The sequence below is a fragment of the Coregonus lavaretus genome (genome assembly GCF_964263955.1).
Source record: "Coregonus lavaretus genome assembly, chromosome: 35".
NCBI classification, from domain to species: domain Eukaryota; kingdom Metazoa; phylum Chordata; class Actinopteri; order Salmoniformes; family Salmonidae; genus Coregonus; species Coregonus lavaretus.
Window position 1 is genome coordinate 5377999 of NC_140022.1, and position 12752 is coordinate 5390750.

The 12752-nt window shown below is 39.8% G+C and overlaps 1 protein-coding gene across 1 annotated transcript in view; it reads right to left on the reverse strand.

Moving 5' to 3' along the window:
* LOC311109626 (transmembrane protein 131-like) overlaps positions 1–12236 on the reverse strand; it is a 38083-nt gene extending 25847 nt beyond the window's left edge. Inside the window, exons 1-6 of the mRNA XM_084152565.1 lie at positions 12064–12236; positions 10783–10844; positions 10292–10332; positions 3775–3843; positions 2934–3054; positions 1872–1988 (exon numbers count right to left, since the gene is read on the reverse strand). Coding sequence (XP_084008691.1) covers positions 1872–1988; positions 2934–3054; positions 3775–3843; positions 10292–10332; positions 10783–10844; positions 12064–12187 — 534 coding nt within the window. The 5' untranslated portion in view covers positions 12188–12236. The remainder of the gene's footprint in view (positions 1–1871; positions 1989–2933; positions 3055–3774; positions 3844–10291; positions 10333–10782; positions 10845–12063) is intronic.
* Positions 12237–12752: the final 516 nt, after the last annotated feature.

Below are 12752 nucleotides of genomic sequence, written 5' to 3' on the forward strand. Positions count from 1 at the left end.
TAATTATTAGTATAGATATGACACATTATTACCTAAACATATGTATTCATACACACCTGATATGTAAACACTCCATGATTAATTATTAGTATAGATATGACACATTATTACCTAAACATATGTATTCATACACACCTGATATGTAAACACTCCATGATTAATTATTAGTATAGATATGACACATTATTACCTAAACATATGTATTCATACACACCTGATATGTAAACACTCCATGATTAATTATTAGTATAGATATGACACATTATTACCTAAACATATGTATTCATACACACCTGATATGTAAACACTCCATGATTAATTATTAGTATAGATATGACACATTATTACCTAAACATATGTATTCATACACACCTGATATGTAAACACTCCATGATTAATTATTAGTATAGATATGACACATTATTACCTAAACATATGTATTCATACACACCTGATATGTAAACACTCCATGATTAATTATTAGTATAGATATGACACATTATTACCTAAACATATGTATTCATACACACCTGATATGTAAACACTCCATGATTAATTATTAGTATAGATATGACACATTATTACCTAAACATATGTATTCATACACACCTGATATGTAAACACTCCATGATTAATTATTAGTATAGATATGACATATTATTACCTAAACATATGTATTCATACACACCTGATATGTAAACACTCCATGATTAATTATTAGTATAGATATGACATATTATTACCTAAACATATGTATTCATACACACCTGATATGTAAACACTCCATGATTAATTATTAGTATAGATATGACATATTATTACCTAAACATATGTATTCATACACACCTGATATGTAAACACTCCATGATTAATTATTAGTATAGATATGACATATTATTACCTAAACATATGTATTCATACACACCTGATATGTAAACACTCCATGATTAATTATTAGTATAGATATGACATATTATTACCTAAACATATGTATCCGTACACACCTGATATGTAAACACTCCATGATTAATTATTAGTATAGATATGACACATTATTACCTAAACATATGTATTCATACACACCTGATATGTAAACACTCCATGATTAATTATTAGTATAGATATGACACATTATTACCTAAACATATGTATTCATACACACCTGATATGTAAACACTCCATGATTAATTATTAGTATAGATATGACACATTATTACCTAAACATATGTATCCATACACACCTGATATGTAAACACTCCATGATTAATTATTAGTATAGATATGACATATTATTACCTAAACATATGTATTCATACACACCTGATATGTAAACACTCCATGATTAATTATTAGTAGATATGACATATTATTACCTAAACATATGTATTCATACACACCTGATATGTAAACACTCCATGATTAATTATTAGTATAGATATGACACATTATTACCTAAACATATGTATTCATACACACCTGATATGTAAACACTCCATGATTAATTATTAGTATAGATATGACACATTATTACCTAAACATATGTATTCATACACACCTGATATGTAAACACTCCATGATTAATTATTAGTATAGATATGACATATTATTACCTAAACATATGTATTCATACACACCTGATATGTAAACACTCCATGATTAATTATTAGTATAGATATGACACATTATTACCTAAACATATGTATTCATACACACCTGATATGTAAACACTCCATGATTAATTATTAGTATAGATATGACACATTATTACCTAAACATATGTATTCATACACACCTGATATGTAAACACTCCATGATTAATTATTAGTATAGATATGACACATTATTACCTAAACATATGTATTCATACACACCTGATATGTAAACACTCCATGATGCGAGGTATTAATAAATAAAGTATTCTCTACATTCCCTACTACTCGAGCGAGGAAGACCACATCAAACGATGTATTCCCCCCTGGTGGAATTATCTACAGGGAGAAACAAAGAGAAGGGATCGGATGAATTAACTGTGGAGAAAGAAGACGAAAATTATCCAATGAAAAGATTGGAATCAAAAGGTCGAGCTACTTTTGGAAATGTCAATATAACCAACCAATTAAGATTGAGAACATTTATTGAAAATGTTAAATTAATTAATGTGATGACGCAGTAAAACGAAGATTCTTGTCATGATGCCATATTGTTTTATAAGATACTGGGAGACAGCCAGACATAAACAAATCGTTTTAACAATACAAATGTCAGAGTTTAAAGACCAGGTGGAAAGAGGGTGCATTTTGCTCCAGTCCACATTCTTCCTTATTTGACTTGATTTTACTGCTCTAGTCTCAGGACTCCAACATGCTGAGCAGCACAGTCACACCATTCACCGTCTCCTCTGCTCACGAGTGCACTGGGTTCAGAGCTGTCAAGAGTTTTACAATTCAGTTAAGAGGCCCAAGATGGCGGCATGTTGACAGTTGAGCACGTGCCTCTTGTTTTTCAAAAAGTAGAAATCAGCACATAATACCCAAACAAACAGCCAGGTCACATGGTCAGACTGACAGGCAGGGGAATCAGAATGGTCAGATAAATGTGCCTCTGTCCACCGACAAACACAGGGCTTATTCTTTCAGCCCTTGAACGAGCCACGCGTATGCCTGCAGAGGAGGAGACTCCTCAAGACAGGAGATATCGGCTGTGTCCCAAACCAAAAGGCAGCTTGCTGCCTACCTGCCTGCTGCCTACAAAAGCACATACCTTTATAGGTAGCACTTTTCTCAGTAGGTAACTGACATTTAAGACAGAATTCAAAGGCAGCATTTTAAAGGGGCCTTGGGATTGGGACACGCCAATTTTGATGTCCTGCCTTGAAATGCTGCATACTTGTGGATTGGGACACAGCCATAGGGTTATACTTATTAGCTACTCACCCTGTTTTGAAAGAATGATGCATGAAAATGTGCAGTTGTTGCTGATATAGATATCAAGTTTATTTCCTCTGCACTAGGATTGTGCAAATAAACTTTCTCCATTTTTGGCATTCCAACAGGCCTGGGAACAGGAAGAGAAATATTGTTGTGAAAGCTGTCGCACAAACATATAGTTGTCGCAAAAACATATAGTGGTCAGAAACACATAGGCTTCATGGGGTCAAATGGAGTCTCAAAGAAAATCTATTTTATTTCCATTTCCTTGCCGCTCTCCTAACAGATCTTGATAAAACTAGGGAAACGATCATGTTCCAGAAGTCCACTTATCTTAACTGTGGAAACACCCAGCAGATAAGAGCACGTTTAAAACGTATCAATGCCATGTTGTCAAATGATCTGAGTGGGGGATGCACAGAACGTAATCTCAACAAAGTGTCAGGAAGCAAATCAACAGAATAGTTGATGTAATAATTAGGTGGTTGTTTGTATTTGTCCTATTTCACACATGTACAAGTCTGTATTATCAGATATCATTGTATTGGTCACATCCACATATTTAGCAGTTATTGCGGGTGTAGCGAAATGCTTGTTATGTGTTTTTTTTGCATATCCCAACCCCCCCCCCCCCCCCCCCCAAGACACCCTCGGAGAGTGGGGTCACGGCCAGGGTCTGCCATTATCAACAGCAACCCTGGAGCAATTAGGGTTAAGTGCATTGCTTAAGGGCACATTGACCCATTTTTCACCTTGTTGGCTCGGGGATTCGAACTAGCTACCTTTACAGTTACTGGCCCAACGCTCTAACTGCAGGTGTATCTGTAGGTAGAGGAAGTTAACTCACTGTTCATGGAAGTCCAGCATTGGCGGCTCAAAGCGTATGGGCCTGCTGTTCCCTCTCTGTAAGGGTGAGCTGTGGGAGAGAAGAGAGGAACCATAGTGAGGATCAGAGGGGAAACAAGGATGCCTTGTCATCCATGCTGCAGTCCTACTTCCTAACGCTTGTGTTCCAAGAGAAATGTGTGTGTGTGTGTGTGTAACGCAAATCAGGTTAACGTGTAAAAACTCAAGGCAACCGCCAAAACAAGACAGGAAACCTGCCAAACCTGCTTTGCAAAAACAAGTGATGTACTGCAAGGTTGTTTCCCCTTTATCATTTTGACTGACTACATATTGTAATTTCCCCTAAAAATAGTTTTTGCATATTATCAAAGAAAATTGAAGTCATATTTATGCATTAAACAGAGTGTAATTGCATGTGTATTCAGGTCAGACAAACAAGATCTTTTCATGAGAAACAAGGCAACCAAACGGGAAACCGCTCCCTGCACACATCACAGACAGTATGACTTCACTGAACAACACGTATTTGTCGACAGCACACAAGCAAGTCATAAAAGGTGTCACTGTGGATTCATGACCAATGTTATGCATCGTTAAGAATGCATTTGCTTCTAAATGAAGTAGGAGTGCAACAAGGAATGTGTTTTATTATTCCTTGGATTCCAAGGCCTACACTTGGAATACAAATGAATTCTATGAAGTCATAGTTGTACATTAGAACTTAGTTGTGCTACTACTGTGGTCGTGTGTGTTCTAAGAGAGCGAGGTGGAAAAAGAACCGCACATGCTCTGAACATACAGGGAGGGGAAAAAGTAGTTGATCCCCTGCTGATTTTGTACGTTTGCCCACTGACAAAGAAATGATCGGTCTATAATTTTAATGGTAGGGTTATTTGAACAGTGAGAGACAGAATAAAAACAACAAAATCCAGAAAGACGCATGTCAAAAATGTTATAAATTGATTTGCATTTTAAATGAGGGAAATAAGTATTTGACCCCCTCTCAATCAGAAAGATTTCTGGCTACCAGGTGTCTTTTATACAGGTAATGAGCTGAGATTAGGAGCACACTCTTAAAGGGAGTGCTCCTAATCTCAGCGTGTTACCTGTATAAAAGACACCTGTCTACAGAAGCAATCAATCAGATTCCAAACTCTCCACCATGGCCAAGACCAAAGAGCTCTCCAAGGATGTCAGGGACAAGATTGTAGACCTACACAAGGCTGGAATGGGCTACAAGACCATCGCCAAGCAGCTTGTGAGAAGGTGACAACAGTTGGTGCGATTATTCGCAAATGGAAGAAACACAAAAGAACTGTCAATCTCCCTCGGCCTGGGGCTCCATGCAAGATCTCACCTCGTGGAGTTGCAATGATCATGAGAACGGTGAGGAATCAGCCCAGAACTACACGGGGGGATCTTGTCAATGATCTCAAGGCAGCTGGGACCATAGTCAACAAGAAAACAATTGGTAACACACTACGCTGTGAAGGACTGAAATCCTGCAGCGCCCGCAAGGTCCCCCTGCTCAAGAAAGCACATATACAGCCCCGTCTGAAGTTTGCCAATGAACATCTGAATGATTCAGAGGAGAACTGGGTGAAAGTGTTGTGGTCAGATGAGACCAAAATCGAGCTCTTTGGCATCAACTCAACTCGCCGTGTTTGGAGGAGGAGGAATGCTGCCCATGATCCCAAGAACACCATCCCCACCGTCAAACATTATGCTTTGGGGGTGTTTTTCAGCTAAGGGGACAGGACAACTTCACTGCATCAAAGGGACGATGGACGGGGCCATGTACCGTCAAATCTTGGGTGAGAACCTCCTTCCCTCAGCCAGGGCATTGAAAATGGGTCGTGGATGGGTATTCCAGCATGACAATGACCCAAAACACACGGCCAAGGCAACAAAGGAGTGGCTCAAGAAGAAGCACATTAAGGTCCTGGAGTGGCCTAGCCAGTCTCCAGACATTAATCCCATAGAAAATCTGTGAAGGGAGCTGAAGGTTCGAGTTGCCAAACGTCAGCCTCGAAACCTTAATGACTTGGAGAAGATCTGCAAAGAGGAGTGGGACAAAATCCCTCCTGAGATGTAGTTGGCCACCAGGTTTGCACACAAGAAACGTCTGACCTCTGTGATTGCCAACAAGGGTTTTGCCACCAAGTACTAAGTCATGTTTTGTAGAGGGGTCAAATACTTATTTCCCTCATTCAAATGCAAATCAATGTATAACATTTTTGACATGCGTTTTTTCTGGATTTTTGTTGTTGTTATTCTGTCTCTCACTGTTCAAATAAACCTACCATTAAAATTATAGACTGATCATGTCTTTGTCAGTGGGCAAACGTACAAAATCAGCAGGGGATCAAATACTTTTTTCCCTCACTGTAGCTATGGGAGATTGACCTTCAGCTGGGTAAATCATACACACCCCTCTGTCTATGTGTGGTAGGTAGTGTGTGTGTTTACAGAGGAGCTCTAAAACCAACCAGATCTCTATCAGAATGACTCCTCCACTCCTGCATTTTGCAGCGTTAATAACTGGGTTTGAACATACATCTCCAGGTGCCAAAACAACACAGACTGTTTAGCCTATATTGATTGTAGATCATATTATTCATAATGTAAACAGAGGTAGATTCCCTGTAGTTTTCCCCTATCGCTTCAGAATACAAATCATGCTTTCTTTAATGGGCCATATAACGGTCAATCAATCAATCACTCTAAATTCTTGAGAAGGTTTCAAAATGCAAATATTATGATATTGCCTTTCTGCATGGTGTGCATTCGTCAACTTCTGGATGTAGACAATGTTTTTTTTAAGCAATGTCAGCAGATAGATAGATGGGCGCTTGGAGGTGTTAGTTCGCGGGGGGTGGAGGAGAGGTGTGAAGTTTAGCCTATAAAAAGGAACAGATGCATCGTCTGTTAGCATCGTGACTAAAAAGCCACAAGACATTTCCTGTTCCAACTAAGCAACTGAACACCGCAAAAGTCTCTTCTGCATATTATAGAGACTGTCTAGAGAACTTTAAACCCGCTGAATGCTGGCCAGAAAATGAATCTTCCACATAGTGTAGAGAAATGTAAAAGAAACATAATGATACTGGCTGCTAGCCAGAAATAGACACCTACTGCAATATATATATATATATATAATAACTGGCATGACGCCGAAGCAATGGAAAGACAAAAATAAAAGGAGAAAGGTTAATAAAATGGAGGGGGGGGGGGGAAACAGATTAACCACGTTACTAAATCTAATCAAGATCTCAGATAGAAGGGCCATTGAGTTGACCTTAACATGATGCTGACTTGACAATGAATGACTACTATTAACAAGCTGAACACAACTTGTCGTCTTGAGAGAAAATACATAAGTCGCTGTGTTATTTCATGCTTTTGTGGTCAATCAGTCCTTGGTTTTGTGGACAGAAACCTCAAGTCAAAGTGAAAGGAAAATTGACAGGCTTGCATTTACAGTTCCAAAAACCATAAGGGCTCTTTCAACTTAATCGAAACTGATTTAAATAGCCAAAGCAGAACATTGCAAAATATGTAGAGCTGGAAAAGTACTGAAGTAGCCTAATCATTGTGTGTCTTGATAAACCATGTGAGATATCCATCTTCAGAGATTAATGACAAAGAGCAAACACGGCATCTCAGCTGTTAGAAACCGTAGACTAGACACACCGGTGTAATAGAACAGGAACCTGCAGCCCTACGAGATCACCACAACATAAGGCTCTTCTGAGCACCGCCTGCCTTCTCATACACACATGCTGCCCTGGAGTCTGGACATTGACCTTCATTATCAAGTCAGACTTTAAGCCACAGGCATACAATAACTAACAGCATAAATGTCCACTACAAAATCTATTCACCACCTTGCTTTTCCATTTGTATTGATCTCTCAATTGAATTCCATGCTCTTCGAGCAATTCACTTTATGCAGCGAGACCATTCAGTGCCATTCAATTTCATTTTTCAATTAAATTAATTTTCATCCACTTGGGACATCACTTCCTTCAACTGAGTTATACCAACTTCCTCCAATCTAAGCACTGGTTTAACCCAACACTTCTAGATAAGAGAGATAAACGTAATTTCCCTTAGGGACGTTTACACAAACAATGGAGAGGAATCAAGTCAACTAAGAGGACAAAAGGTGGTCAGAGAGGGAGGCGTGAGGGGACTCCATTGTCATCGTCGATATGAGCTGCTGCCATTAGGGTCTATCAGAATGAATACATATGAAAATAGATCTAGGCCTACATAGTTGAAGGCATGAAATACACTGAACAAAAATATAAAACGCAACATGTAAAGTGTTGGTCCCATGTTTCATGAGCTGAAATAAAAGATCCCAGAAATGTTCCATACGCACAAAAAGCTTATTTCTTTCAAATTGTGTGCATCCCTGTTAGTGATCATTTCTCGTTTGCCAAAATAATCCATCCACCTGACAGGTGTGGCATATCAAGAAGCTGATTAAACAGCATGATCATTACACAGGTACAACTTGTGCTGGGGACAATAAAAGGCCACTCTAAAATGTGCAGTTTTGTCACACAACACAATGCCACAGATGTCTCAAGTTGAGGGAGCATGCAATTGGCATGCTGACTGCAGGAATGTCCACCAGAGCTGTTGCCAGAGAATTGAATGTTAATTTCTCTACCATAAGCAGCATCCAACGTTGTTTTAAAGAATTTGGCAGTATGTCCAACCGGCCTCACAACTGCATTCCCAGTCATGTGAAATCCATAGATGAGGGCCAAATAAATGTATTTCAATTGACTGATTTCCTTATTCGAACTGTAACTCAGTAAAATATTTGAAATTGCTGAATGTTGCGTGTTGTTCCGTTGTCATATAAATTGGTACATTTACTATCAATATAGCATTAAAAACTGTTTTAAAAAAATACAAATAATCCAGGATGCGAATATTGGGTCGCGACTGAGACAACCTGGTTTAATTTGGGTCCCAAGGCAAAACCAGCTGAGAACCACTGCAATAGAGGCAAGCACGTTGCTAGACACCCCAGATGTTCACCTAAGGCTCTCTCTGAGCAGGGGAGAGAGGAGCACTTGTCTGTGTGTGATACTGAGAGGAGATCCCTCTGTGAAACTCACATGATCCCATCCACCATAATAGTCTCTGTTAGTTTCAGAGCAGATGAAGGACAGAGAAAAAGTAGAGCAAGACACTTTCAGACCAATTCGATTCATGTGAAGGAAAAGCCCTGGAGCCCTCCACTAAAGCCCTGGAGAGAAGCACTCAAATATCCCAACCACGGCCTGTGCTTTGGCTATTTTTACACCAAAATAGAGCCGGGGCACACAGAATGTCATGGGAAGGAAACCTTGCTGCTATTGACAACAATCGCCACGATGACATGCTGCACTGTGGCCTTTCATCCCATCCAAGTTTTCTGATGTTGTTCCCATGGTGATCTGACCGACTTATTATGTCACGCCACAGGTATTTCTGCCTGATGGGCGTGTGCTGCCTGTGTGGAGTGCATTGTGCAGATTGAGTTACTTTATGACCCTAGCACAGAAACACACAGAACGCCCAACAATCCCTGGAAGCCTGTTTAGTTCACCTGTGTGTGTTTACGTAAGGGAAGAGACAGGCCTCTGATCTGGAGAAACCTCATTGGCTGAGGGTGACGGTTAACCTGGCCTGAGGAACGCAAGGCAGGACACACACACACTGATTATTCAAGAGGATTAACATGTCTCAGACTGGTTCTTCAAAATACCCCCAAGGTTAAGTGTAGCTAACTGCCACCTAGTTTGGCTGCAAGCTTCATAACTAAGGTCTAAAATGGGTAACGTTTTCACAGGGTGAGACTTTGTGGAATCCACTTCTCCCTTTTAACAAGGTCTGTCCACATGCTATATAAACCCAGTCCCCTCCCGATGTGATCCTAACACTGCCTTGATGCAGGGGGGCTATGATTGAGCCTTCTGAAAACACTTGTCTGATCATCCCTCCACTCTCTCCATAGTGACTAGGACACACACAGACCCACACCCTCCCCTGTAGTCTACCTCCAGTGAAACCCAGCAGCCAGTCAGCCAACCAACGAGCCCCACCTCCCAGCAGCCAGTCAACCAACCAACGAGCCCCACCTCCCAGCAGCCAGTCAACCAACCCCACCTCACAGCAGCCAGCCAGCCCCACCTCCTAGAGCATGACTATGTTGATGAAAATGAGAACAAGGTGTGGCACGCGGAGGATCGGTCTACAACGAAGCCAAGCCACTAAGTATGGAATTGGCTAGCCGCCATAAAACCATAACAACTCAGGCATAGATGAGCTGAGTAGAGTTGTGATTCTAATGCCAGGGTTTACCCTCCCGTTTGGAGTCTATCTAGGTATGACTGGTGATACTTAAGGCTGTTTAATGAATGAAGTGTTTACAGTCATTGTGGCCTGCAACAACAAATATAGCTCTCTCACAGAGACAGTAACAGGTGCATTCAAAGATAACAAAAAAAACATACATTTTTTGATGATATGAACCCAGGTGAAGGTCAGGCTCCATCTGTAAAACAAAGTAAAGAGCTAGCTAGCCTCTGTCACAGTGACATGTTTGTAAACTGTGATATCTGGGTAGTAGCACTGCCACTGATGTATTTTCAGGCACATCTCACATAAGTCCTGTCTGTCGTTTGTCTCGTCTGAAACAGTGAACAGTACACGACCAAGGACACCTGATAAAGGCTAACCACAGACTACGTTGGTCAAAATACAGATTATATTAGTCATATAGCAGAGAAAGTGAAAGTTATAGCTTTCAGAAGAAGATACTGATCTCATCTTAATTTTTTTTACAGCGATCATACTTCATTTCACAGGCTACTATTCACCTGGTGTTTACTTAGTAACTACATAGTAGCATGATAGTGTGTTCAGCTGTGCATGTTGTATAGGGAGGGCCATGTGCCTGTATGTGTGGTCGCTAGGAGGGGAGTGCAAGGAAACAGTGTCTTACCTGCAAGTGGCCTCCCTCACCAAAGTGAAGTACCTCTAAGATTGTGTCTGATTGGATGAATGCTGTGGACACACAATTTATCAACAGTTATTAAAGACCCCCATAATTACATTCTGCAGGAAGTGGCAGTTGACATGACAACCAAACTGAAGGTACAACCATAAACAGAGCAGAAAACAGATAAAAAAATATCCATGTCTCTGCTATTGATAGGGTATATGTTAAGTGTGCATATAGGTCACAATTTTCTGTGCATTCCTTAAAAATTTCATGATTCTGTTCAGCAAGGCAGGAAACAGCCATATTTTAGATAGGAAGCATTTAAACTGTGGCATTTAAACTCAACCCACCACTGCTTCACACATTGAAACGGCTGGTGGAAACAGTTCCCCTTTTCACCCTAGCCATAGGCCACTTGTTTTTTTTTTTTTTTTAAAGCTACAGTTAATTGAATAAGGGAAGTTTTACTAGCAAACGAATGCTTCCCCCAAACAACCGTAGCCAGCTAGCTAGCTACTGTGTTGTTGAATCCTAGTGAGGAATGGCCTTTATTCTGACTGTATGCAACATAACGTTACTAGGATAGCTAGCTAGATAGGTTTGCTTTGCTAACAAGCGCTGAGAAAAACGCTGACCTGCTAAATGAACACACCTATGATGAGTAAGCGTTTCGTTGCACTGTACTTCGTGATGTATATCATGTATAGCTTGTAACGTTATGTATATGACAAATAAACGAACTTGAACTTATGTTGGTCTTGACAAAGTAAAAATACCACTTATTTCCTGTGACAAGCACTAACATTAGCTACGTGAAGGTTGCAGACACGTTACTCAGGGCTAGCGATATATATATATATATATATAAAACATTCTAACGTTAGCTAACTAGCTAACTTCAGGATACTCAGTGAAACATGATTGGAGCTAGCTAGCAAAACAATTGAGTTAGCTAACGATACCGCTTGAATTCTCAAGGGCCACTTTAGCTAGCTTGGCTAACGACGTTACCGACGTTAAAGAAGCGACTGGACTAGTTAGAAATGTGTGAATCTATTAGCTAGCTAGTTTGGTCATAATGCAATGAAGTATTACATTTAGCTATTGAGCCATGTCATTCACTAGCTAGTCCAAATACAAGCCGAAAACCCTCCTCAATCACTGGACACCTTGGCTCTAGCCTTGAACACACAGGCTAGGTAGCTAAGCTTGCTAGCTAGCTAGCAACAGTACACTTGCTAGCTAACTGTAGCGAAAAAAATGACAACTAAAAATACAAACCTTGTTTGTTTGCCTGAGCTATATGAAAGAGTGCAAAAAATAAAACCCGAAGATATCCGAAACATGACGTTTTTTCCCTCACTGGCAAGTGGAGGAAACTCGGTGTTCTTTCTGCTTGCGCCATTCTTCTGCTCTGACTGCATCACTATGATCGTGTGCTCCTAGCTATAAACATTGAGCGCAAGAACTGGCAAGCAGTGACACGAGTAAACTTTGTGGACACCGTGAACAGTGCAGTTGGCACTTGCCAACAGCACAAGAGCAAGTACTTTGGTCTTTGCCCCTCGACCTTATCACACGTTTTAGTGTTTTTACATCCTTAATTTAGATGTTATATTTCACATGCAACAGCGATATAAGTTATGTTTCATGTTCATACATAATTGTATTTATAAGCAGTTCCAGACTTCATAGATATCTCTTTTTATTTTATATTTTATTATAGCAGTTAAATGTTTAATGCTTAGTTAGGACTAGACAGGCGCTATGTAGAACGTGCCTTAATTCTCTTAACATCAACCATCTCGATCAGTTCTTCTTCAATGAGGTTTAACGGATGTTGGCATCCAATTTGTTGCATTACCGCCACCTACTATACTGGAGTACAACTCCCTTATCTTATCTTTTCTTGAAAAATAAAATAAAACAAAGCAAATAAATATCCTACCATCTAACACTACACTCACAAC